Raw genomic sequence first — 24,679 nt, 5'->3', positions numbered from 1 at the left:
TAGAGAGTTGTCCCCTTTGTCACAACCTAAAACTGCAGAAATGTTTGGAGGCCATTTTTATGTCTCCAGTGAATATCTGCTCTCTTTGCAAATTTCCATGTATTTGGCATCAAGGTAACCAAACCTGGTACAAAGAAATGCTGTGGTTTGTGGTACATCTGCTTAAATATGATATTTTTTTCTGCTTGTTGAATTGGAAAGGAACAGATGCTATCTGGAATAATGGAAAATGTTGTTGACTACCTTCTTCTTCTGTAGTTGGATTCTTACTATGCCACAGCTGCTTGGGCTCAACACAGAGCTGCCTGGATCTGTGGCGAGCAGCTCTTCGGGGCTCACTGTACATCACTCTAGTACGGGATGAAGTGCTTCCTGTTCACAAGGTCATAGAGGAGGCCTTCAGTGGTATCAAAGGGTAAGTGACAAAGAGAGGTTTCTTTAACCAATAAGATCATGGTACCACTGAGGTTAGAGCCGGAGTGAAGAATCTTTGGCTCTTCAGTTGTTTTGAACTGTTACTCTCACTTCTTAAATATGCCTTTGGGGGCTTCTGGGAGTTGTAGCACAAAACATTGCAATTGTGAAGGAAGGGGCAAATATCTCCTTCACTTTGAAGGACCATTGCTAGAGTGACTTGACCTGGAAATTTCTTTTTTGCAGAAGAGGCAATTTTTTCCATGTTCAGGAATGGAAAAATGATCACACATGTTGAGCTTCCTCCTTCTTGATTCATATTACTGGTACCATCTATGCCAGGTTTTAGCCATCTAGTGTCCTCCAGACCCGGAGGACTACAGTTCCAGTCATCAGGGAGTTATAGTCAGATATCTGGGAAGGACCAGCCAGGTTAGGGAACTGTGATTAAGCTAACACTTTTCGAAAGTGCAAAAAAAATTATCAGATTTATTTCCTGAAATCTCTTTACCTGGGAGCATATTGCCAGTGATTATATTTGGGGCTCTCTTTATACATTATGAAAATAATAAAGGTGGGGCAAGGAGAGATGTCTTGCAGCACCTTTAAAACTAACTGGTCTTTTAATTTAACTTTCATCCTAAAACAGATCAGATAGTCTAAAGCAGTTGGTAGGTAATTATTCCCCCTTCCTTTGTTCTGTGACTAACACAGCTCTCTGGAAATCTCTATGCATTGTGTCACTTCTACCCTTAAACCCTTGATCCTTCCCCAAAGTATTACAAAACACTGAGGAGCATTGATATTTCTAAGCTAAGGATTTCCTGTATGCCACTGAATTTAGAAAACATTTCATTTTCCCTATTCCCACTAACCTGGTGAAACCATACATCACAATACATCTCCTCTTTCTTTCTTTTTAGCTATGGCAAACGTATAGCTGATATCAAAGAATGTAAAGAGTATGCTGTGACACACAGGTAGGAATGTGTCTTTCCTGCTCTATTCCTTATTTTTGTTTGCCGTGTACCTCATATTGCTGTACTTTGTCTGCAAGATATTCAGGTTTCTCCTGCTTCATAGTTTTTCATAGCAGCTTTACTTTTTGTCTGTTCCCTTGGCATTTTCCTTCTTGGCATTTAAGATACCCCCATTGTTTCTGTTTTTTAAGTATGTTATAACAAATCCTTGTTTGAGGGTTGCTGTCTCTTACACTGTATGCTGAATATTCCTCATTAAGGCCTCAGTTGTATACAGATTTCCCCAGGGAATAAATTGAATTTCGCTCAAAGTAATTGTGTAGAGCCCTTCACCCCTCTAGTTATGTCATGGGATATGGTTCCCATGGGCTATGGTTGGGCTATGGTTATCTACCTCCCAGCATCTGGTGCCACACCATTATCAGGTGTGTATTGGTACTTCGGTCCAGCTTTGTTCCTCTTTAATATTTTCTCTGTGCAGGAATATTTCGGGAATTAGCTGAGTTATGATCTCTAATAGCAGCAGCATTATGATCTCCTGAAGCATTGCATGAATATGCTTGTTTCTGGGTTGTTGTATGTTTTCCGGGCTGCATGGCCATGTTCCAGAAGTATTCTCTCCTGACGTTTCACCCACATCTATGGCAGGCATTCTCAGAGGTTGTGATGTATGGAGAAACTAAGCAAGGAAGGAGATAATACTTCTGGAATATGGCCATACAGCCCGGAAAACATACAACAACCCTGTGATCCCGGCCATGAAAGCCTTCGACAACAAAATGCTCGTTTCTGTTGCCCTGCCTTTTCTTAAATAGGAGATATGAGGGAGCAGGCAAAGCAACTGTGAAGCTTCTGCTCAGTTGTATTTTTGTTGCTTAACTCTCCAAGGAGAGCAGGAACTTCAGTGAAGAGGAGGTGGTGTTTCAGAGCAAAAAGGGGAACCTCATGGTGAGATTCTATGATCTATACACTGGGTCGATTGTCCAGAGTTTTCCATCCCTGATGGACAGGATTATTCTTTACATCCATTAAGAAACAGGAAACACAGGCCACCTATGTGTCTGTTCCCTTTGAGTTCCTGCCATCCACCCAACTCTCACTGCTGCACATTAAACCATAAATGTTTCTAAAGCATTTGAAGATGAAAGATAAATATAGAGTCAGAAGAGACCACACAGGCCATCCAGGCCAACACCCTGCCATGCAGAAAAGCATACCGAGAGCACCCCCGTATGTTCCTTCCAGCATCGTAGCCATATCTCTGTATGTCAGTTCTTGGGAAGCAGGGATATTGGGGACGGAGCATATTGCGCATTTTTTTGTAGATTTTCTATAGGCATCCATTTTGCCAATGTAGGTAATCTTTTTGTCTCATTCAGCAAGGCTCTTCTTTGTTACACTGGGGCTATACAATAGCAACACAAAGTGAATGAGTGGGAGGAAATGCAGAGGAATCATACTGTATTTATTTCAACTATGGATGTAAATGGTTACATTGAGTCTATACAATAGGGACACAAAGTGAGTGAGTGGGAGCAAATGCAAAGAAATCACAGTATTTATTTCTGCTATGGATGTAAATGGTGCCAATGAAAATCTTGAGTTAGAGGTGGCAATTCTGTAATGATTTTCCATTGAAACAAGGTCCAAGCTACCCATGAGCCTTATTCTTAAGTGAAACATTTGTGTTTATAAGGTATTTTCATGGCCAAAATTGGAGGACTTGGTTGCAGAGGTGGCATGTAGTACCCACACAGGCTATAAAGAAGCATGTATGTTTCTGATTGAGTGGGTGAATTTTCTAACTTGCAGAGAAAGTCTTCATAAAATAAGAGCTGGAATCCTTGGTTGTTTGGAAAGTCAGCACACATTTCTGTCAGTCCAGTAAAAAATAAAGATCATTTTCTCTCTGCTTTTTCATTGCCTGTTCTGCTTTGCTTGGGAGGCCAAGTTGCTTCTCTGTTGCTGATATACAAGGGTTATCCAGAAAGTAGATTACGTTTTGGAATTAAAAATGAACAAAGTATAGGAGAAAACATTTACCATATGCAGTTGAAAGCCACACCCAAATACCACTTCTCAACATCGTCGCCATTCAAATCTAGGCACTTATCATAGCAATTAATGAGCTTGGCAACTCCTTCCCCACAAAACTCTGCTGCTTGCGTTTTGGCGATGATGCGCAGCTGCGGAAAGGGGTGACCGTCTGGTTGAGGACACAAGTGGCAGAGTTTTGTGGGGAAGGAGTCGCCAAGCTCTTTCATCGCTATGATAAATGCCTAGATTTGAATGGCGACTATGTTGAGAAGTGGTATTTGGGTGTGGCTTTCAACTGCATATGGTAAATGTTTTCTTGTTCATTTTTAATTCCAATTTACTTTCTTTTACTTTCTGGATAACCTTCGTATACTCATGGCAGAATAAGAAGGGGCCTGGGAAAGCAGTCATCTTCATGTATGAACCTTCTACTTGGTGTCTTGACAGTGGGCCGTTGCATCGAGGACGGCGTCATTTCCTGAGGAATGCTGTGAAGGAGATGGAGGCCATCCTGGCCAATGAACCTGGACTTTTGGGGCCAAAGGCAAGTCCAGAAAGTTGAAGTATGTGGGATGGGCAGAAGAAAATGTCTATGAGTGTGAACAAGATTATTGTACATGTGAGCAAGCAAAGATTATTGTACATGTGAGAAAGACTGTGTTTGGATGGACACATATATAGGATATGTTTAGCTATGCAATTATGCATGGAAAATCCATAGTGTGGGCCATGAACGCCTATGCAGACCTGTATTTTTATTCCTTCCCATAGGCTTGTAATATGTACTGGGTTACCTATACTGATTTGATTTTGCTTGACAGTGTACGACGCCATAATAACTCACTGGAACAAGTAGGTAGATGTAATTGTGCATTTCTAAAAATAGCAAATTATTTTTGTGGTACCTTCAAACTAACAACTTTATGGTGACACAACATTTTATGTACTATGGTGATCTGCGCATATACATATGTCTGAGTTGCAGGTGAACAGTGAGATCATAATGAAGCCGATTTATTTATTTTATTTGTATCCCACCTTTCTCCTAGTCCAGAATTCATGAGTAAACTTGTTCTTATTAATAGTGTTGGTTCATTGATGGGAAAAACAGATAGCCCAGCTGTACTAAATCTCCCATTATTCAGTGTTATTAGATGACTGCATGCTTTGGTATATAAGAATCCATTACCTGACTTTCTACATAGTCCACATCATGTATAATTTTATCCATTTGAACCACATTTTCTCTTACGTGCTTTATTTCCTGAGATGAAAATAATTATTTTTACTAATACAAAAGTTGTTGGAGCTACTTGATGATGATGATGATGATGACGATGGTAATACTTTATTTATATTCTGCCCTATCTCCCTAAGGGGACTCAGGGTGGATTACAACAAACAAACAAACAAAAAAACAAACAAACAAACATTCAATGCCTCAAAACAACAACAAATACAAACATAATAATGCAAAATAACCCAACATATAAAAGCACATTAATAATAAGACTTTATTTGATCATTCTGGTTGCCCTTTTCTACAGGACTCTTTAACTGCTCGAAAGTCCTGATTTAACTTTTTGCAACTTACAGAAGTTTGGGTTCAAAGTCTCAAAAGACTGCTTAAATCTGTCTGCTGACTCCTTAGAAACAATGGCACTTTTAATTGCTTTGAAAGCAGTTAAACTGTTGGGCACAATCTCCATTTTCTTGTTGGCTCCCAACTTTTGAAATGCATTAACCTTTAGAGTTTCTCAGGCCCCATCATTAAAGCACTTTAGAAAGGCTTGGATACTCTGTTTGTTTGTTTTTGTCTTTTTCTTTAATAGGTTTTTGGGGACTGCAAATAGCTTTTGACAGTATTTTTATATTACGTTTACCATTTGAAGGAAGGAATGTTCATTGGTATAACAGACTTTTCATCATATGCGGTAGATTCACAGTTAACTGGTATCCATGGTGATGGGTAGGTTCCAGATAAATGTAGTTTCTGGTTGATTGAGAGTTACTATTAAAAATAGGCCTAATTAGTACTATACTCCATGCCATAAGGTCTACTTGGTGTTAATATAGAAATACAGCAATTGAAAGCAAATTAAAATAAAGACAATGTTTTAGTCACACAGGAAACTTTGATATATGGGAAGAACATGAGTGCAAAGTACAAAATGTTATTTTATAAAATTCCATTAATCTGCATAATTGATCCTCTGTGTTATGTAATGTAGAACTCAAGGACACTTGCCAGCAGAACAGAGATTTTAGAAAGTTATCTTTAGTGTTGTCATAAGCTCATCCCTCAAAACATCCATAGAAAATGAATGAACCTTTGTGGATCTGACTTTCACAACTGATTGGAGGGGATATTTTTGATCTGATTGCCTATTCCTCTCTCCCTCCTGACACCAATAGGCTGTTTATGTCTTCATGGCCCTGTCTTTCTGCCGCGATGAAGTCACCTGGCTATGCCGACACAGTGAGCATGTCAGCAAGGGCAAGAACCCAGAGGAATTCACTGACAGGTACTGATGGATGATGAAAGCGATTTGAGGTTTTAAACTGAGATCAAATGGCCACCTTCTAGAGCCGTTTTGGCAGAAAATTGGATTAGATAATCCTTCGTGATCTCTTCTATGCTTTTGCAAAAGAGTGTGAACAGGAAACTACCAACCATGCTAAGCACGGAGAGCCATTATTGTGTATTGATTCAAAAGATGTACTGTTACTTAGGAAATTGCCTTGAGCTAGTCATTTTCTTAGCCTGACTTACTTCATGAGATTGTTGTGTGGATAAAAAAGGTGGGTTAAGTTATGTACGGAACCTCCAGTGGCACAGCAGGTTAAACCGCTGAGCTGCTAAACTTGCTGACCGAAAGGTCAGCAGTTCGAATCCGGGGAGCAGGATGAGCTCCCACTGTTAGTCCCAGCTTCTGCCAACTTAGCAGTTCAAAAACATGCAAATGTGAGTAGATCAATAGGTACCGCTCTGGTGGGAAGGTAACGGTGTTCCATGCAGTCATGCCGGCCACTTGACCTTGGAGGTGTCTATGGACAACACCGGCTCTTCAGTTTAGAAATGGAGATGAGCACCAACCCCCAGAGTCGGACACAACTAGACTTAACGTCAGGGGAAACCTTTACCTTTACCTTATGTACAGGTCAATGTACCCTAACTCTTATCAAAAAAGAACCATCCCTTTCTTTGAGTAGAGTGGTGAAAGGCAAGAGCTTAGTATGTTCCAGGAGAACCTAAAAGAAGCACTGGTCCTTTCTCTTCTGTGGACTTGTCTTTGCTTTAATCATGGGTTACATCAAAATCCATATTTTGAGCCCGTAACATGTCCTCAACCTACTCATGAGGTGGGCTTCTACAAACTATACATGGTAAATGGATATGTTTGTAATCACTATATTGACCATTTAATGCAGATTGAACTGCACTATATGGTCAGTAGACTCATAATGCAGTTTAACTGCATTGAGCTGCATTATAGAAGTCTACACTGACCATTTAATACAGTTTGATCTGCATTAAATGGTCAGTGTTAATGGGGCCAACATCTAAAGTAAACAGATATATTCTATGTTCTTAAAAGTTGTTCTTAAAAGGGGAAATTCCTTCTTTTCTTTGACCTGTATAGTAAGTTGAAGTCAAAGGGTATGGTAACATGTCCTTGGCTAGAAGTGAACTCATAAGAATCCAAATTATCTTTATGTTCTTTCTTTCTCTCTTCTTCATAAATATATGTATCACAGCCTTATTCTCTCTGCAGCTTTATCCCAATGCACTCTCAAAAACAAAACTCAGGCAGACACAGCCATATCCTTTTATGCCTTGATAAAAATATACACTCTCTGTCTTACTTTCCTGTCCCATTCTCAGCCCACCTTTTCTCTTACTCTCAAATCCATCTGTATCTGTACAAGTGTGTACATTCAGCCTCCCTGTTGCTTTCCTTTTTTTGGAGGAAAGTGCCATATTCAGTCTTCTCTCAATCTTGGTTGAGCTATCGATAGTAGTTTGTGAAGCAGGGATGTGTGACCACCCAAGTTGAAGCAATTAAGGCCATAATAAAGTAGATTAATTAGTTGATTAAAAAACTGAAACATGCTATTAAAGCAATGTGAAATAATGAGAATGCAGAACACTGTGTTTACCTTTATTAACTCTTAAGAGTTTTGCTGGCAGCTACAGCTTGGAAAGAAACATGCAGATGGGATTTAGGGATGAATGAGTGAAAAAATACCAGCCAATCCAATCTGATTTTGGAAACTAAACATAATCAGGCCTGATTAGTATTTGGATGGGAGACTTCCAATGGACACCAGATGTTGTAGGCTGTATTTCAGAGGAAATGACTTTTGATGATTCTTTGATGATTTTAAGAAAACTCCATGAAATTCATGGGATGGCCATAGTTTGGAAAAGCACATGAAGGTACAATGTTAGACCTGGAAAGAGTCTGAGTAAAAAAGCACACTATTTGGTAGACAACAGTGAGGTAAAAGGGGAAAGGCTTAATACAAATATTTGAATATTAAATACATAAAGAAATTGTAGGAAAGATTAACCTAATTGACAACAGTATAAATAGGGGGACTTTGGTTGTCTACATAAACAGAAACTGGAAAAGTGCTTGAGATATTTTTTGCTTTTGAGGGAATCTGGAGATCTGCTTTCATATGAAAGGAATCTTCATCCATTACAGTGAGCATCTTTTTCTTTTCTTTTCAGTACCTCTTTATAGTAGATAGTGGAGGTAGTAACGGTGAGGTCAACATACAGCAAAGAGATGTTATGTGTTTCATCATAAACAAAAGTCTTATGTAGCTGGCTGGAAAGAGATTGTTGGTTGTGAATTGGTGAGATTCCTATCTGATTTTGGGATAATAGTGCTACAATAGACTTGGAGGATTCAATACAATTACCTGGATTTCAATGTTGGCACACACCTGCCCAGAAAAGAGGGAATAAAGGACGTGCCTCAGGGGGCCTATGTATTTGTATTAAGGAGGAATTACAGTGGCAAGGGGAGAGATTGTTCAAGGGGTATGATATCCACAATATATTGGCCATTAAGTTTAGTCATAAAGAAATTGAGCTTATATTGATAAATGTCTACATCCCGCCACTCACAAGCTAGAAATAATGGTGGAAGAACTATCAGTGGTGTATAATTATTTTAATAATTATTTTACTAGGATGCTAAACTAGGACCATCCATCCACGAACTAGCTCAATACGGTGGTCTTCTATACGAGTTTATTAAAAATCACCCAAAATGGTACTCCAGAGACAAAAAGATCAATAAGGCCGGTATAAGTCTGGCATCACTGATTTCTAAGTGTAATTTACAAATCCTAGGAGGCAAGAACAATAATAACAATAATAATTATGTATACCTATATACATTTAATTCTAACTACACAAGCAGTGTCTTAGATTTTATATGTGTCTCAACAGACAAAACCAATCTTTTTTTTATAGATCAATGTACTTTTGAGGGAAGAAAGTGACCATCAAACAGTGTATGTAACATTTTTGGGCCCTTCAGTTTTAAGACCCAACAATAGGAATGATAAATGGATTACGGCCCACACTGAGGTGATACAAAATAAAAGACTTGCCTGAACCAAGTAGACATGGCAGCAATAGCAAATAGCATCAAATCAGAGGATATTGCAAACTGGGCCTTAATAATCCAGTCTCACTCAGCAGACTGGCAGATAGTCTCTAATGCATTTACAAATATATGTGGTAGTTTAAAGGAACATCTTGTTACAAAATCCTCTCCTGAAGGTCCTTACTTGAGCAGAGCACCCTGGTTTGACAAAGAATGCCAACTTCTGAGATCAAAGCTGAGGTCGGCAATGAGACGTGCTCAGGGACAACATCCTGTACATTTGCAAGCCAAAATGTTAACCTTGAGGCAAGAATATAAGAAACTTATAAAAACAAAAAAGAAAAATCATACAGTCTCGATCTGGTCAGGGCTTGAGTGCTCAGCTAAGAGTCATAACTCGGCTATCTTTTGACACACAATAGCTGGAATTTTGAAGGAAAGGAAATTTGCATTTGATATATCTGTTCCTGCAGAGAACTGGGAAAATTATTATTCCCACTTGTTTGCCTCCACAGAACCTACAGAGACATTGTCACCAGGTAAAGATTTATCGATAAAAGCCCAGTAACACCAGTTACAGAATATGAGGTCAGATGTATTATAAATGACTTGAAGACCAATAAAGCTCCAGGGGAAGATTACCTACCTGCGGAGCTATTTAAAACACATCTGGATTGGTGGGTCCCTCTGTTAGCAGGCTTACTTACACTGCCAGATCCCAGTTAGATGGAAGATGGCAATAGTTTTTCCCATACTTAAAAAACAGGAAACAAAAAAAACCCCCTGGCTCTTACAGGCTGATTAGTTTAATTGATATTGTGGCCAAGATATACGCCAGATATCTCCTGAACAGAGCTGAGTGACTCAAGCGGGGGGGGGGGGGGGGCAAGCTGTCCCCCCTTCAAGGGCCACAAGGGGCCACTTATGTGCTCTGAGTTAGCCCAACCTGGCCTGCACCATGTTTTTCGATGCAAAGCCCACCCCAATTGGCCAGGATCTTACCCAATGGAGACTCCCTGGGGATGTCTACTGGGGTGGGACACCCTAGACGTGCTGAACAAACACCCATTCTTGGCTCAGCCCCTGCCCAGTACCTGACAGTTAACGGAGTAACGACTCACCCAACCGGCTAGGTGCCGCTCGTCCTACCGAGAGTTCCTTCCACCAAGACTGGATGGCTGGCGTCCGTGGAATCCGCAGGTGCCCCGGGAACACAACCGTTCCCCTACCCCGCGATTCTTGAACCTGTAATCTTACAAGCCAGACTGTTCTCACACGCCCCCCCCGGGTGCCAGATGTTCCCGCGTTTCACCAGGAATTTGTTACCGAGCCCTGATCCGAAGTGCAATACCTCCAAGGCTCCGCCCACCTGGGTCTCAACAACGGGGCCGGTTCCCTTTTATTTTTTTACAGGGCGTCCCCTGTTTCACGTTGGCGCCTTTCCTTCGAGGAGCTAAAAATCTGCTTCCTCCTATCTGGCTCCTTTGTTCAGTACCCTGAATCAGATCTAGAGAGAGAAAGGGACTGCCAGAGAAATTTGGATGTGAAATGAGGTCAAATTGTTGGTCGGAGGGCCCTCCTTGCAGCCGTTTCTCTCCCCAACCTGTTCCAGAATATCTGGACCAAGGTCGCCGCTTGGAATTTTTAGCCTAGAAATTGATCTTTGGAACTTCCAAGCAAGTCCCTTCGTGGTAAAGCCAAATTATGTTGTCGACCGCACTTTGGGGGATCGGGCCCTTAAAGAGAGACCCGACCCGGTCCTGAGGGAACGGACCTTGGCGAAGCCAAAAGGAGAATATAAGCCGCAATACAACCTGAAGCCTGAAATGAAGAAGGTCCGCCAAGTTGAAGGAAAATCCGCCAAGGAGTTTTTATTGAGCAATTCAGCTGAAAAGGATGCTAATAGCGATCATTCAATCTACTAGCGTAACATATGTTTCAAATAAAGCCATATTTATACAATGTTTCGGTCTGACAGCCCTTTGAATTTCCCGCCCCGCTTCCCCGCCCATCTGATCGCGGATAGGCTGGGAGGTTGAACGAGGCGGGCTTTCGTTTCCCGCTTTGCTCTGCTGGCCCAATGGGGAGCCGCTTTTTGTCCCCCCTCGGGCCAATCAGAGAGGAGGAGGCGGGAGCTATTGAAACAATGAAGTGACCGGATAGATTAATCCTGACCCGGCCGATTTCTAAAGGAATTAATGGCACCCATCAAGGGTGTCCGGGGTCCTGTCACGTTCACAGATTTTAGATATGCCTTGGGGTGTCAGACGGGAAGTGGTGATGGGTGGTGATGAGCCGTCATTGACGGCCCCACAGGGTGCCTTCCTGCGGCGTCCTGGCCTGGGATATGACAATGTTTGCCTTGGGGGTGAGTCACCTTTAGGAATTTGGGTGACTCGCCCTATATTGTCCATGCGATCGGAATGAGATTGGATTAAACTGTGGCAGATTATCCTTTTGTTTTTGGGAAGGGAGGTCTGGGTCATAGGGCTAGAGTTCATGTTGGGGTCATAATATTTCCCATTTGATTTCATGATTTGGCAATTATATGGGATAGAATGAAAATTAAAATAAAGTTGGAACATAAACCCTGCTGGGAAGAATACATATTTTCCAGGGATCCCAAAGAGTACAAATACATATAGGCAGATAGATAGATTTCAAGGAAATAAAGGAGAATCCATAAAGGTGGGTGACATTGCATAAAGGGGAATCATGAATGATATAAGCAATAGAAAACATTTGATAAGGACGAAGTTCACAACATCTGGGGAACCCGATATGGAAATTCATAAGAGTGGAGTTCTAGCAGCATAATTTCACAATCCATGAAGTTAGCCCAACGATTAGAAATTCATACAACAGTGAGTCATGAGAGTGTCCAAGTACATAGAATATGAAAATTCACAAATACATGAGGAAAAAGAGTTCATCTGTGATGGGAGGAATTCGTAGAGGTGGCATGGGGAAGAGGCACATGTGGGTTGCAGTCTTTGGAAGTATAGGATTTCATAAGTCCAGGGGTAGGTCTGGGGAAGAGTGTTCTTCTCCTTCATAAAATCATGAAAAGTATGAATGAAACGTGGAGGGCATCCGTCCGGGCACCCCCTGGCAGCTGCAGAGAGGGTAAGGGTACTTGGAGAACTATGTTTCCCCAGCGAGAGAGCGATCCCCCATCCCTAGTTCACAGAAAGGGGCTAGGGATCTCTTAAACCCATTCCGCGGGGAGAGGAAAGTCCGGGATAAGGCAGCAGTTTAGCTTGAAAGGAGCCATCGGTCCCGTTTGACAGTCAGCTGTTGAGGTGCCGAAAACTGGACCGATTTCGGTTCTGCTGGTTGTCTTCGAGTCAGGAGCCTTTGAAAGGGTTAGGTCTAAAAGAGGAGCGTTCTAGGGGTAATTTTGATAGAGATATGAGCCGATTTATATCGACCGCCATGTTAATCTATGGCGGAGAAATCTCAGCCGGAGTTAAAGGGACGAGAGAGAGAGAGATTTCATGCAAAGGAAGGAGTCAGAGAAAAGATACAAAATAACCAGATAGAGAGTGTTATTGTTAAAATAAATGCTACTTTTATTGGGGGATTTTGTTACATAGTTCAGGGAAGGGGAAAGTGAAGAAAAAAAGTCTTTTAATAATAGTCTGCTGCGGTCCCGCTTCGTTCCTTTTGTTGAGCAATCTGCGGAACTCTCCGCTGGGTTTTTTAATTAAAATAAAAGCCGGGGTGACGGTCATCATATTCCCCACTCGGTAAGGGCGGGGCGAGATGGGCGGAGCCTATTTCGCCCCTGCCCTACCGCATAAGCATTATAACCTCTTAGCGGCAGCCTGGCCATCTGCTGAGAGGGGTTCGAATGGTTCTTTTTGCGACAAATTTGGAACAGAGCGGGCAAATGCGACCAGCAGCAGCCTATTATTAGAAGGAAAAGGACTACAGCTAGAAAAGAGGAGAAATCCTTTGCAAAACTGGGCTAGAATTGACTGGGAGGGTTAGAGAAGAAAGGAGAATTAGGGTTAGGGTTAGTACGCTGGACAGCTCCCAGCGCTGAAGGATAGGGGGAGAACAGGGAGAGAAAAATAGAGTGAAAATTAGAACTCACGGCTCCTGATTCAGCACGCTGGATAGCTCCCAGTGGAACTGCGGCGTCAGTTCTTCCGAGCGGGGGGGGGGGGGGGGGTTGAAGTGAGGGCCGATTTGACAGCTGTCAAAGTGAGCTGTCAAATGTTTGTAGGTCCAAATGGGGATGTTCCCGTGGTGCTAGAGGGATGGGATTTGGAGGGGTCCTCGGAGGGGGTCTTGTGTTTCCGTCTCTGGCGTTGGGTCTTTCTCCGGACCTCGGGAGGGTGTGGGTCAGGACAGCTTGCGGGCGGCGGGCCCTGAGGAGGTGTTTTCCGGAACAACACCTTCAGGTCGTCTCCCGGCTCAGCAGTCCACAGGTCTTTGTCTTCCTCACCGCTGGTGGGGGCTGGTTCTGGTTCAGGAGCACTCTTGATGGATCCTGGCATGGATTCCAGCACCTTGCAAGCGATGTAGGAGGTCAGGAGGGCTCCGAGGAGGTTGTGATGCCATCTTCACCGGGCGCCTCCTAGTGTCCACAGCCAGGTCCAGCACCTCCACCCGGGAGGAGGTCCAAGGGATAGAGAATGCCTCAAGACAGCAAAGAAAAGAGATCACGTGTCCCCTCCCCACTCCCCTTCCCCCAAGACCCTAAGTGTGGAGGGTTAGTTTTATAAGGAAGAAAAAAAGGAGGAAAAAAATGGAAATAAATCATTCATACCTTCTGGGACATTTTCAATACTGAAGGTTCCTCTGGCACCCTCGCAGCCATGCTAGGGCTCCCCACTCGCGCCTGACCCAGCGACCAACAGCGGGGGTCCTGTTTGTGGCTCCATGGGGACGCACCTTCAGCCTCTACCGCCTCTTCTCAGGTGAGGGGGGGGTCGCCCTTACCTGCCAGCCTGGTCTCGTGGGGGCGCCCTTTCCTCCCTGCATTAGAAGGGGATGTTCTTCTGCTCAGGGTCAGCCTTACGACCCCTGCCAGGGGTTGGAGCCAGCTTGTGGGTGGGGGCCTCATCACCGTGATGGCACCCCACTGGTTGCTCTTGCCTCATCTGAGCTGGGTTTCTCAGAGTCCCTTTATAGCCACAGGAGCGGATGATGGTCCTGGTAGTCCAGGTCGGAGTGGGGTACCTTCCATGTGGGGTGCCAGGATCCCCATTCTACAATTCCCAACGGTCCCTTTTATACTGAGAGAGTGTTAGTAAAACCCCTAACCCATTGTATACACAGTCATTCAAGAAATAGCAAACAAGAGGGAGAGAGAGAAACAGAGAGGATAGCTCAAGGGAATAAATCATGAGGAAGAGGAACAAAGCTTGGTTCCCCACATTTAAAGGACAGACAAAGCTCCAAAGTCAAGGCAACAAACAAAGAATACTATTCAGAGAACAGGGAAGCCCCAGGCAGGACTCAGCCAGTCTCTGAAGATGGAAGGTTTTCCAAAGATACACAATATCCCCCAGAGAGAGGGGGAGCTGAGAGGGAGATTCAAAAGGGGAGGGGTTTTGCAGGGTTGCCCAAAGGGATTGGGTGAAGAAAAAAGAAAAAGGGAAAGGAGTCTTTGAGGACACAGGATCCTTTAGTTTGAGCAAATTTCAAGGTGTGACCTGATGATTTGGAAAGAATGCCAGATCAAAGGTCCCACTTACAAATTGTAACCAACAAAAATGCAAATTGACAGTTTAAAAATTTATGTTCCTCTGGGATCTTTGGGGAGTTTCTGGAGTTTTAGGGTAAAGCTTTGAAAGCAGACAGAAAAGAAGAAGGAAAAAAGGGGGTTGAACGGTGACTCAAAAATTCAGAAGCAGATTGCTTTGAAAAGGAGGGAGAGAGGGGAAAATAATTCTTTGGAGAACTATTGACCCAATATTCAGGCTTCAGATAAAACAGAGGTTGGCAATGGATGCCTTATGGTCTCTGAACAGTCAATTCCTCCTTCCCCTGAGGGTCCTCATCCCCCCCCACGGCCCCTCCTTTCCCCCTGTTCCTCTGGCCAAAAAGGACGAGCGAGAGGAAGAGAGGGAGAGATTAAGGGAAGGGGGGGGGCGCAAGGGGGAAGAAGTCTTGGGGTGGAAGGGAAAAAAAAGGCTTAGAGGGATTCGGTTGGGGGGGGGGTGGAGAGGGAATAGGAGGCTGGGAAACGGAGGGGAGACGGGGGGAAATGGCAGGGAGTTGGGAGAGTGAGTCTGGGAGAGTGGGATCCCGGGAAGCAGAGGTTCCCTTGAAGGGTCGATTTGGGGGTTCTGGGTCGGTGCAGGACTCAGATCAGGGGAGAAAACGGGGGATGAGGTGGGGCGAGGGATGGGGGTCGGGATTGGTAAGGTGGGGCAAGCAAATGTCTCCAGAAGTTCCTCTTCTGGTGGAGGCAGGAGGGGAAGTAGGTCTAGAGGGGAGCTTCTGAGGAGGGTAGGTTTTGAGCCCACGTCCCTGCATGGGAAGACTTGGACCCACTCCCCCTTTCCACTCTCCCTCTGGCTTAAGGCCATGAACATTGCAGCATAAGCAAGTTGGGACCACTTGCCCTCCCCCTGGCGAGTCACCTTAGGTCAACACTCCGAATTCGGTGACTCAAGCGGGGGGGGGGGCAAGCTGTCCCCCCTTCAAGGGCCACAAGGGGCCACTTATGTGCTCTGAGTTAGCCCAACCTGGCCTGCACCATGTTTTTCGATGCAAAGCCCACCCCAATTGGCCAGGATCTTACCCAATGGAGACTCCCTGGGGATGTCTACTGGGGTGGGACACCCTAGACGTGCTGAACAAACACCCATTCTTGGCTCAGCCCCTGCCCAGTACCTGACAGTTAACGGAGTAACGACTCACCCAACCGGCTAGGTGCCGCTCGTCCTACCGAGAGTTCCTTCCACCAAGACTGGATGGCTGGCGTCCGTGGAATCCGCAGGTGCCCCGGGAACACAACCGTTCCCCTACCCCGCGATTCTTGAACCTGTAATCTTACAAGCCAGACTGTTCTCACACGCCCCCCCGGGTGCCAGATGTTCCCGCGTTTCACCAGGAATTTGTTACCGAGCCCTGATCCGAAGTGCAATACCTCCAAGGCTCCGCCCACCTGGGTCTCAACAACGGGGCCGGTTCCCTTTTATTTTTTTACAGGGCGTCCCCTGTTTCACGTTGGCGCCTTTCCTTCGAGGAGCTAAAAATCTGCTTCCTCCTATCTGGCTCCTTTGTTCAGTACCCTGAATCAGATCTAGAGAGAGAAAGGGACTGCCAGAGAAATTTGGATGTGAAATGAGGTCAAATTGTTGGTCGGAGGGCCCTCCTTGCAGCCGTTTCTCTCCCCAACCTGTTCCAGAATATCTGGACCAAGGTCGCCGCTTGGAATTTTTAGCCTAGAAATTGATCTTTGGAACTTCCAAGCAAGTCCCTTCGTGGTAAAGCCAAATTATGTTGTCGACCGCACTTTGGGGGATCGGGCCCTTAAAGAGAGACCCGACCCGGTCCTGAGGGAACGGACCTTGGCGAAGCCAAAAGGAGAATATAAGCCGCAATACAACCTGAAGCCTGAAATGAAGAAGGTCCGCCAAGTTGAAGGAAAATCCGCCAAGGAGTTTTTATTGAGCAATTCAGCTGAAAAGGACGCTAATAGCGATCATTCAATCTACTAGCGTAACATATGTTTCAAATAAAGCCATATTTATACAATGTTTCGGTCCGACAGCCCTTTGAATTTCCCGCCCCGCTTCCCCGCCCATCTGATCGCGGATAGGCTGGGAGGTTGAACGAGGCGGGCTTTCGTTTCCCGCTTTGCTCTGCTGGCCCAATGGGGAGCCGCTTTTTGTCCCCCCTCGGGCCAATCAGAGAGGAGGAGGCGGGAGCTATTGAAACAATGAAGTGACCGGATAGATTAATCCTGACCCGGCCGATTTCTAAAGGAATTAATGGCATTCATCAAGGGTGTCCGGGGTCCTGTCACGTTCACAGATTTTAGATATGCCTTGGGGTGTCAGATGGGAAGTGGTGATGGGTGGTGATGAGCCGTCATTGACGGCCCCACAGGGTGCCTTCCTGCGGCGTCCTGGCCTGGGATATGACAATGTTTGCCTTGGGGGTGAGTCACCTTTAGGAATTTGGGTGACTCGCCCTATATTGTCCATGCGATCGGAATGAGATTGGATTAAACTGTGGCAGATTATCCTTTTGTTTTTGGGAAGGGAGGTCTGGGTCATAGGGCTAGAGTTCATGTTGGGGTCATAATATTTCCCATTTGATTTCATGATTTGGCAATTATATGGGATAGAATGAAAATTAAAATAAAGTTGGAACATAAACCCTGCTGGGAAGAATACATATTTTCCAGGGATCCCAAAGAGTACAAATACATATAGGCAGATAGATAGATTTCAAGGAAATAAAGGAGAATCCATAAAGGTGGGTGACATTGCATAAAGGGGAATCATGAATGATATAAGCAATAGAAAACATTTGATAAGGACGAAGTTCACAACATCTGGGGAACCCGATATGGAAATTCATAAGAGTGGAGTTCTAGCAGCATAATTTCACAATCCATGAAGTTAGCCCAACGATTAGAAATTCATACAACAGTGAGTCATGAGAGTGTCCAAGTACATAGAATATGAAAATTCACAAATACACAAATGAGGAAAAAGAGTTCATCTGTGATGGGAGGAATTCGTAGAGGTGGCATGGGGAAGAGGCACATGTGGGTTGCAGTCTTTGGAAGTATAGGATTTCATAAGTCCAGGGGTAGGTCTGGGGAAGAGTGTTCTTCTCCTTCATAAAATCATGAAAAGTATGAATGAAACGTGGAGGGCATCCGTCCGGGCACCCCCTGGCAGCTGCAGAGAGGGTAAGGGTACTTGGAGAACTATGTTTCCCCAGCGAGAGAGCGATCCCCCATCCCTAGTTCACAGAAAGGGGCTAGGGATCTCTTAAACCCATTCCGCGGGGAGAGGAAAGTCCGGGATAAGGCAGCAGTTTAGCTTGAAAGGAGCCGTCGGTCCCGTTTGACAGTCAGCTGTTGAGGTGCCGAAAACTGGACCGATTTCGGTTCTGCTGGTTGTCTTCGAGTCAGGAGCCTTTGAAAGGGTTAGGTCTAAAAGAGGAGCGTTCTAGGGGTAATTTTGATAGAGATATGAGCCGATTTATATCGACCGCCATGTTAATCTATGGCGGAGAAATCTCAGCCGGAGTTAAAGGGACGAGAGAGAGAGAGATTTCATGCAAAGGAAGGAGTCAGAGAAAAGATACAAAATAACCAGATAGAGAGTGTTATTGTTAAAATAAATGCTACTTTTATTGGGGGATTTTGTTACATAGTTCAGGGAAGGGGAAAGTGAAGAAAAAAAGTCTTTTAATAATAGTCTGCTGCGGTCCCGCTTCGTTCCTTTTGTTGAGCAATCTGCGGAACTCTCCGCTGGGTTTTTTAATTAAAATAAAAGCCGGGGTGACTGTCATCACTGGTTCAAAAGAAAAACATATCCTCCTTGAAGAAAAGGCTGGCTTTAGGCAGAGCAGATCAACCATTGACAATTGCTTTGTTTTAAATCGTACAATTGCAAAATATGTCAGAGAGAAACAACTGTATGCTGCCTTTATAGACCTCAGCACAGCATTTGATACTGTAAATAGAGAGAAATTATGGAAGAAATTAACTGATCTCAATATGGAACCCAGACTGCTGGCAATGATCAAAGCACTTTGCACAAGCACCTACTTGAAAGTGCGATTTGGGACGCAAGGAGCCATGACAGTGTATAAACATATAAAGGGGTCAGACAAGGGTATATATTAGCACCACTGTTATTTAGCTTATATGTAAATGATCTCCCTGAACAGCTAAAGGACCCAGAGGTACTTTAGGTACTAAGGTGTTCAAAACACACTTTTAACATCCTATTATATGCTGATGCTTTAGACCCACTCCTTAAAGTATATAAGGCTAGGGTTACCCCCATGCTCTTATATGGAGCTGAAGTTTGGGGCCTAAACCAGGTACCATGATTAGAGCAATCACAACACCTGCGAAGTTTTCTGGGAGTGGACAAAATGACCCCAGCTGCTGCAGTAAGAGCAGAACGAGGAGTATATACAGTTGATGGCTTATCCAAAATTAGGGCCTTCAACTACTGGGTAAAATTGAACTCCATGGCAAATGACAGACTACCAAAATTGTGCCTGTTAGAGTAGAGAGAAAATCAACATCAGACCTCTTGGCTAGTTCAATTGACAAAACACATTAGGAGTTGTGGACTTCCAATTCTGTACCCAAATCTCCTAGAAGAACTAGATCCAAAAACTGTTGCTCAAGGAATGCTGGATACAGAAGCCCAGAAAGACATTGCTACCCTCAGTAAAGCTGGCTCATTGAAATGGCTACGTTGTCTTAAACATATTTTCCAAACATCTAAATATCTAAAGACAGAAATGGCTAAACACCTCAGGAGGGTATTTATCAAAGCTAGATTTGAGCAGCTGGATACAATAATCAAACATGGAAGGTTTAATCAAGTTCCATACAATGAATGATTTTGTACCTGCGGAGCATCAGAGGTAGAAAATATCACACATGTCCTGTTTAGCTGTAATTTGTATAAGAAAGAGAGAAATCAATACCTCGGGCCATACATTATACACAAAACACACTGGGATCCTTATATTAAAACTACATTTTTATTGGCCAGCTAGAATGCTAAAATAACATACAAAACAGCCCTGTTCCTATTCAAAGCAACACAGCCGAGAACTGCATATTTGGAATCGATTGGGGTAAACTATAAAGGCAATGCAGATATTTGATCCAGATTGTAACCTAGTTAGCAGCTTGTTTATTTTAACTTCTGTTGTACCGTGAGTTGTATGTTGTATGTCTATGTTTTAAATGTTTTGATACGGCCAATGGGCTAATCAATAAAACGTATGATGAAGTGTCTTATGGCATCTTAAAAATTGACAATAAAACTCAACTCATTCAGATGCATGAAGTGTTGCCACCACTGGCAAACTACCGGTATTTTATAATTGCATGGATGAATGCGGTGAGGTGTGTGTGTGTGTGTGTGTGTGTGTGTGTGGAGGGGGGATTTGTAACCTACTTAAGAAAAGTTTTATGTATCTGATGAAGAGGAATATAGTTCACAAAAGCTGATTCTTAATCAAAATGTATTATTAACTGGGTCAGACAACCATGGTCAGTGGGCTATTTGCGCACTCTTCCATTTTTGGTTCTTGGTGACCTCATCCTGAAAAACCCTATTGTGGGCTGCACAATTTACCTTTAAATGAAGTCACCCAGCTCTCCCACACAAATTGTTTTGATTGAAAACAAAGTATAAAATGTATGTCTTTTATAAGCAAGGACTTCTGCATGCTTTGGTTCTGCTTTGTGCAGAGGTGCAAAACTGGCACCCAGGCATTTTGAAATCTTCCTTCCCTGGTCTTTTAAGGTGTCAGAACACTCAGTTGTTTTTGTTGGAGCAGATTAACAAGATTTATCCCATACATGCATATGTGAACACACCAATGAATGTTTCAGGAATCAATTTTCCCCCATAGCTCCCTGGCTGAGATTCTGTTTCTGATGGAGAAGCTTCGCAATCTGGTCCGGAAGCACCAAAATGTTCTCCAACGCTACCATGTACAGTACTTGGCACACTTCGATGTCCAGGTGCTCAGCGACATCATCCAGGTATGAAAGCTGCAAAGGAGAAAAGAAGTGCCATGGTTGGTGAGATTGTGCTGAGGTTAGCAAGAGCTGTTGGTTTCAGTGAGCCTCTTTTGTACCAAACGTTATGAAAGAAAAGATGGAATGGTTAGAGGTGAAGACATTGGAGGTTCATAATAATTCTCATTGATGGATATAATTATTGATTAATATAATAATTCTCTTTTGTATTTACCTTTATCCCCTGGCATGTCCACTTAGTAGGACCCCAGATGGCAAATATGGGAGAAGGCTGCTTTTTGAGTTCTTGGAGCGTTGTCACTTGTTGGAGAAGATAATACTAGCCTAGCTTGCTCGTAAGACAAAAGACTCTTTTCAGCTCAAGAATCAGAGAAAAAGACGTTGGAATTTATATATATTCTCCTCAAAACTTCACACCCCCTTTACCTTTTAATGGTATTTGAGATAATGTACCTCAGTAATCAATAAAAAAAACAATCCAATTAAATAATTCTCTAAGATCCACTGATAACAGATGGTGTAAAAGCAAGCAAACTGTCACCACTTCACTGAGCCCCGCTGCCTTTTGCAGGACCTGACTGTGTGCCCTGAGGAGGAGTCCGTGATTATGTCATCCTTTGTGAGCTCAGTCTCATCCCTAACCATCAAGCAAGGTAATTAATCTGTCACCGCAAAGTTGCTCTGTGTGTGGTACATTTCATTCCTCCTGTGCAAAAGAAACTCAAACTGTACACCAGGGAAGAATTAGATCTATGTGGGTAGAATATATAATGCACACCAGTGAGAGGGGGCATCCTCTTTGCAACATATGCTAAGAGGATGCCCCCTCTAACTTAGATAGGAGTGCAGGTATTATTATTATTGACACAGCGACATAGTTTGACACAGTAAACAAGATGTATATGCTGGATTTCGTATCAGAAAATCACAAGTCGAACACTTTCCAAGCGTTTAGGACTATGTGATGTATTTTTGGATGTGCGCGCAGATCCCAATAGGGTGGCCTTTTGCAGTTGGCAAATCGTAATTCTGTCAATGTCTATTGTTTCCAAATGCCGGCTGAGATCTTTTGGCACAGCACCCATTATTATTATTATTATTATTATTATTATTATTATTATTATTATTATTGACACACTGACATAGTCTGGCACAGCAAACAAGATAGATATGCTGGATTTCGTATCACAAAAACACAAGTATTATTATTATTTTATTATGACACAGCAAACAAGATAGATATGCTGGATTTCATATCACAAAATCACAAGCCGAACACTTCCCAAGTGTCTAGGACTGTGTGATGTATTTTTGGATGATGCGCGCAGATCCCAGCAGGGTGGCCTTTTGCAGTTGGCAGATCGTAATTTTGTCAATGTCTATTGTTTCCAAATGCCGGCTGAGAACTTTTGGCATGGCACCCAATGTGCCCATCACCACCGGGACCACCTGCACTGGTTTCTGCCAGAGTCTTTGAAGTTCAATCTTGAGGTCCTGATAGCGGCTGAGATTATTATTATTATTATTATTATTATTATTATTATTATTATTATTATTGACACACTGACATAGTCTGATACAGCAAACAAGATAGATATGCTGGATTTTGTATCACAAAATCACAAGTATTATTATTATTATTATTGACACAACGACGTTGTATGACACAGCAAACAAGATAGATATGCTGGATTTCGTTTCACAAAACCACAAGTCGAACACTTCCCAAGTGTCTAGGACTGTGTGATGTATTTTCGGATGATGCGTGCAGATCCCAGCAGGGTGGCCTTTTGCAGTTGGCAGATCGTAATTTTGTCAATGTCTATTGTTTCCAAATGCCGGCTGAGATCTTTTGGCACGGCACCCAGTGTGCCCATCACCACTGGGACCACCTGCACTGGTTTCTGCCAGAGTCTTTGAAGTTCAATCTTGAGGTCCTGATAGCAGCTGAGTTTTTCCTGTTGTTTTTCATCAATGCGACTGTCACCTGGGATGGCGACATCAATTATCCAAAACTTGATCTTTTCCACAACTGTGATATCTGGTGTGTTGTGTTCCAGAACTTTGTCAGTCTGGATTCGGAAGTCCCACAGTATCTTTGCGTGTTCATTTTCCACGACCTTTGCTGGTTTGTGATCCCACCAGTTCTTTGCTGCTGGCAGGTGGTACTTGAGGCATAAGTTATTATTATTATTATTATTATTATTATTATTATTATTATTATTATTATTATTATGCTTATTTATATCTCTCTTTTTTTCTCCATAAGGAGACTCAAAGCAGCTCACAACTAAAACATTGCAATACAACTTAAAATATACAAATATACAAGTATTAAAACAGTATTAAACATCATTAAAAGCATATAAAATCACAGCAGCCACGTGACGGTATTAAAAACCTTCTTCTTTAAAGCCTGCCTGAATAAAAAGATATTTACCTGCCACCTGAAGGACAGCAGGGAGGGGGCCATTCTGGCTTCCTTGGGAAGAAGGGAGTTCCAGAGTCGAGGGGCAGCCACCAAGAAGGAAGGCTCTTTCTCTCTCTCTCTCTCTCGTTCCCACCAGTAGGTAGCTACTCTCTACCCTTTTTCATACCATTCATAACTTCTACCTAGAAAAGCTATCAAGATCTGAGGAGGTCTGCCCCACCTGTTTAAATGGTAGGGAAAGGACAGAGGAGGGATGCCATTATGATGATAATGATGGTGCTGGTCTGAGTTCTTAGAGCAGTGGTTCTCAACCTGCAGATCCCCAGATGTTTTGACCTTCATCTCCCAGAAATCCTAACAGGTTGAAAACCACTGTATTTGAGGAAGAAAAAGGAACATGCACTCCATTTGTGAACTTGCCCTCATTTCCCTTCTCCAGCCAAGACCAGATGCTGTTTCATTGTCTGAATTATTTCCTCTCACTCCTTTGGGCAGCAGCAGCAGCACCACCACCACCAAACTTTCCAGGACCTGACAATGGGGAAGGTGGACATATGTTTTAGTTCCAGGACATAAAAAGTTATAAATGTAAATAAAAGTAGAACCCATTCATGCATTGCAGGAATTAAGTAGCCTATAGATCAGAGCTTTCCAAACATTTCATGTTGGTGACACACTTTTTAGATATACACCTTTCCGTGACACAATAATTAAGTTTTACTAGACAAATGGAGGTTAAACCAACCCCTTATAAGAGATGCAGACTCCAACATAAACAGTATTAACACAATGTATGGGGATGCAATGTATCTCATCAAAAACTTTCATTTATATTTTTAAAAATATATGATTTGTAATATAACATCTATCTCCTAGATATTTGTCATTTCTAGCTACATTTGTATGGCACGCCTACACACTTCAGCTGACACAAACAGTTTGGAAGGTTGTGCTAAAGACATTTTTGAGGAGGATTGACTCAAAAGCAAATAGAACTATAGAGTTGGAAAAGACCACATGGGTAATCCAGTCCAGTCCCCTATCCATCCAAATAATATTTATCATCCCATGGGAGGCAGCCCTGAATTTTCTCATATGTAAGGCTTTAAGAAGTGGAAGAGAAATGTGTAGCTTTATCATTGTTTTATCTATGTATTTATTTTGTAGTTGATGAAAAGGAGAAATTTGATTTCACTGGGCTGCGGCTGGATTGGTTCAGGTTGCAGGTAAATTCCTCTGTGGGGTTTAACTTCTCTTTCTTTCTTTTATTTACTACAACACCATGGTAGATACTCAGCTCCTTGTGTGCCTAGACATTAACCTGTTTGTTAGAATTTTAACATGTTGTTTCCTTTGCTCTCTGATCCTTCAAAGTTCCAGCAAGTATAAAGAGAGGAGCTGAGAACTTGGCTGCACATTATGTGCAAGAGCTGCCTGGGCTCTAACTGCTGAGCATGATGCAGGCTTC

The 24,679-nt window shown here is 43.1% G+C and overlaps 1 protein-coding gene and 1 long non-coding RNA gene across 6 annotated transcripts in view; one reads left to right on the top strand and one right to left on the bottom strand.

The window, feature by feature from the left end:
• The window catches only part of nckap1l (NCK associated protein 1 like), a 141,299-nt gene that overhangs the window by 47,168 nt on the left and 69,452 nt on the right, over positions 1-24,679 (top strand). For all 5 annotated transcript variants that reach the window (XM_062971071.1, XM_062971068.1, XM_062971070.1 and 2 more), the window contains 7 exons: positions 259-415; positions 1,338-1,394; positions 3,879-3,975; positions 5,847-5,956; positions 20,651-20,783; positions 21,352-21,433; positions 24,379-24,437. In XM_062971071.1, the coding sequence (XP_062827141.1) occupies positions 259-415; positions 1,338-1,394; positions 3,879-3,975; positions 5,847-5,956; positions 20,651-20,783; positions 21,352-21,433; positions 24,379-24,437 (695 nt within the window). The remainder of the gene's footprint in view (positions 1-258; positions 416-1,337; positions 1,395-3,878; positions 3,976-5,846; positions 5,957-20,650; positions 20,784-21,351; positions 21,434-24,378; positions 24,438-24,679) is intronic.
• LOC134296358 (uncharacterized) overlaps positions 20,657-24,679 on the bottom strand; it is a 35,234-nt gene continuing 31,211 nt past the window's right edge. The window contains exon 3 of the long non-coding RNA XR_010003081.1: positions 20,657-20,792. This is a non-coding gene — a long non-coding RNA (uncharacterized LOC134296358). The remainder of the gene's footprint in view (positions 20,793-24,679) is intronic.

Source organism: Anolis carolinensis, chromosome 2 (assembly GCF_035594765.1).
Source record: "Anolis carolinensis isolate JA03-04 chromosome 2, rAnoCar3.1.pri, whole genome shotgun sequence".
Lineage (NCBI taxonomy): Eukaryota > Metazoa > Chordata > Lepidosauria > Squamata > Dactyloidae > Anolis > Anolis carolinensis.
Note: the sequence above shows the minus strand (reverse complement) of the source record. Positions and strands in the feature narration are given on the sequence as shown.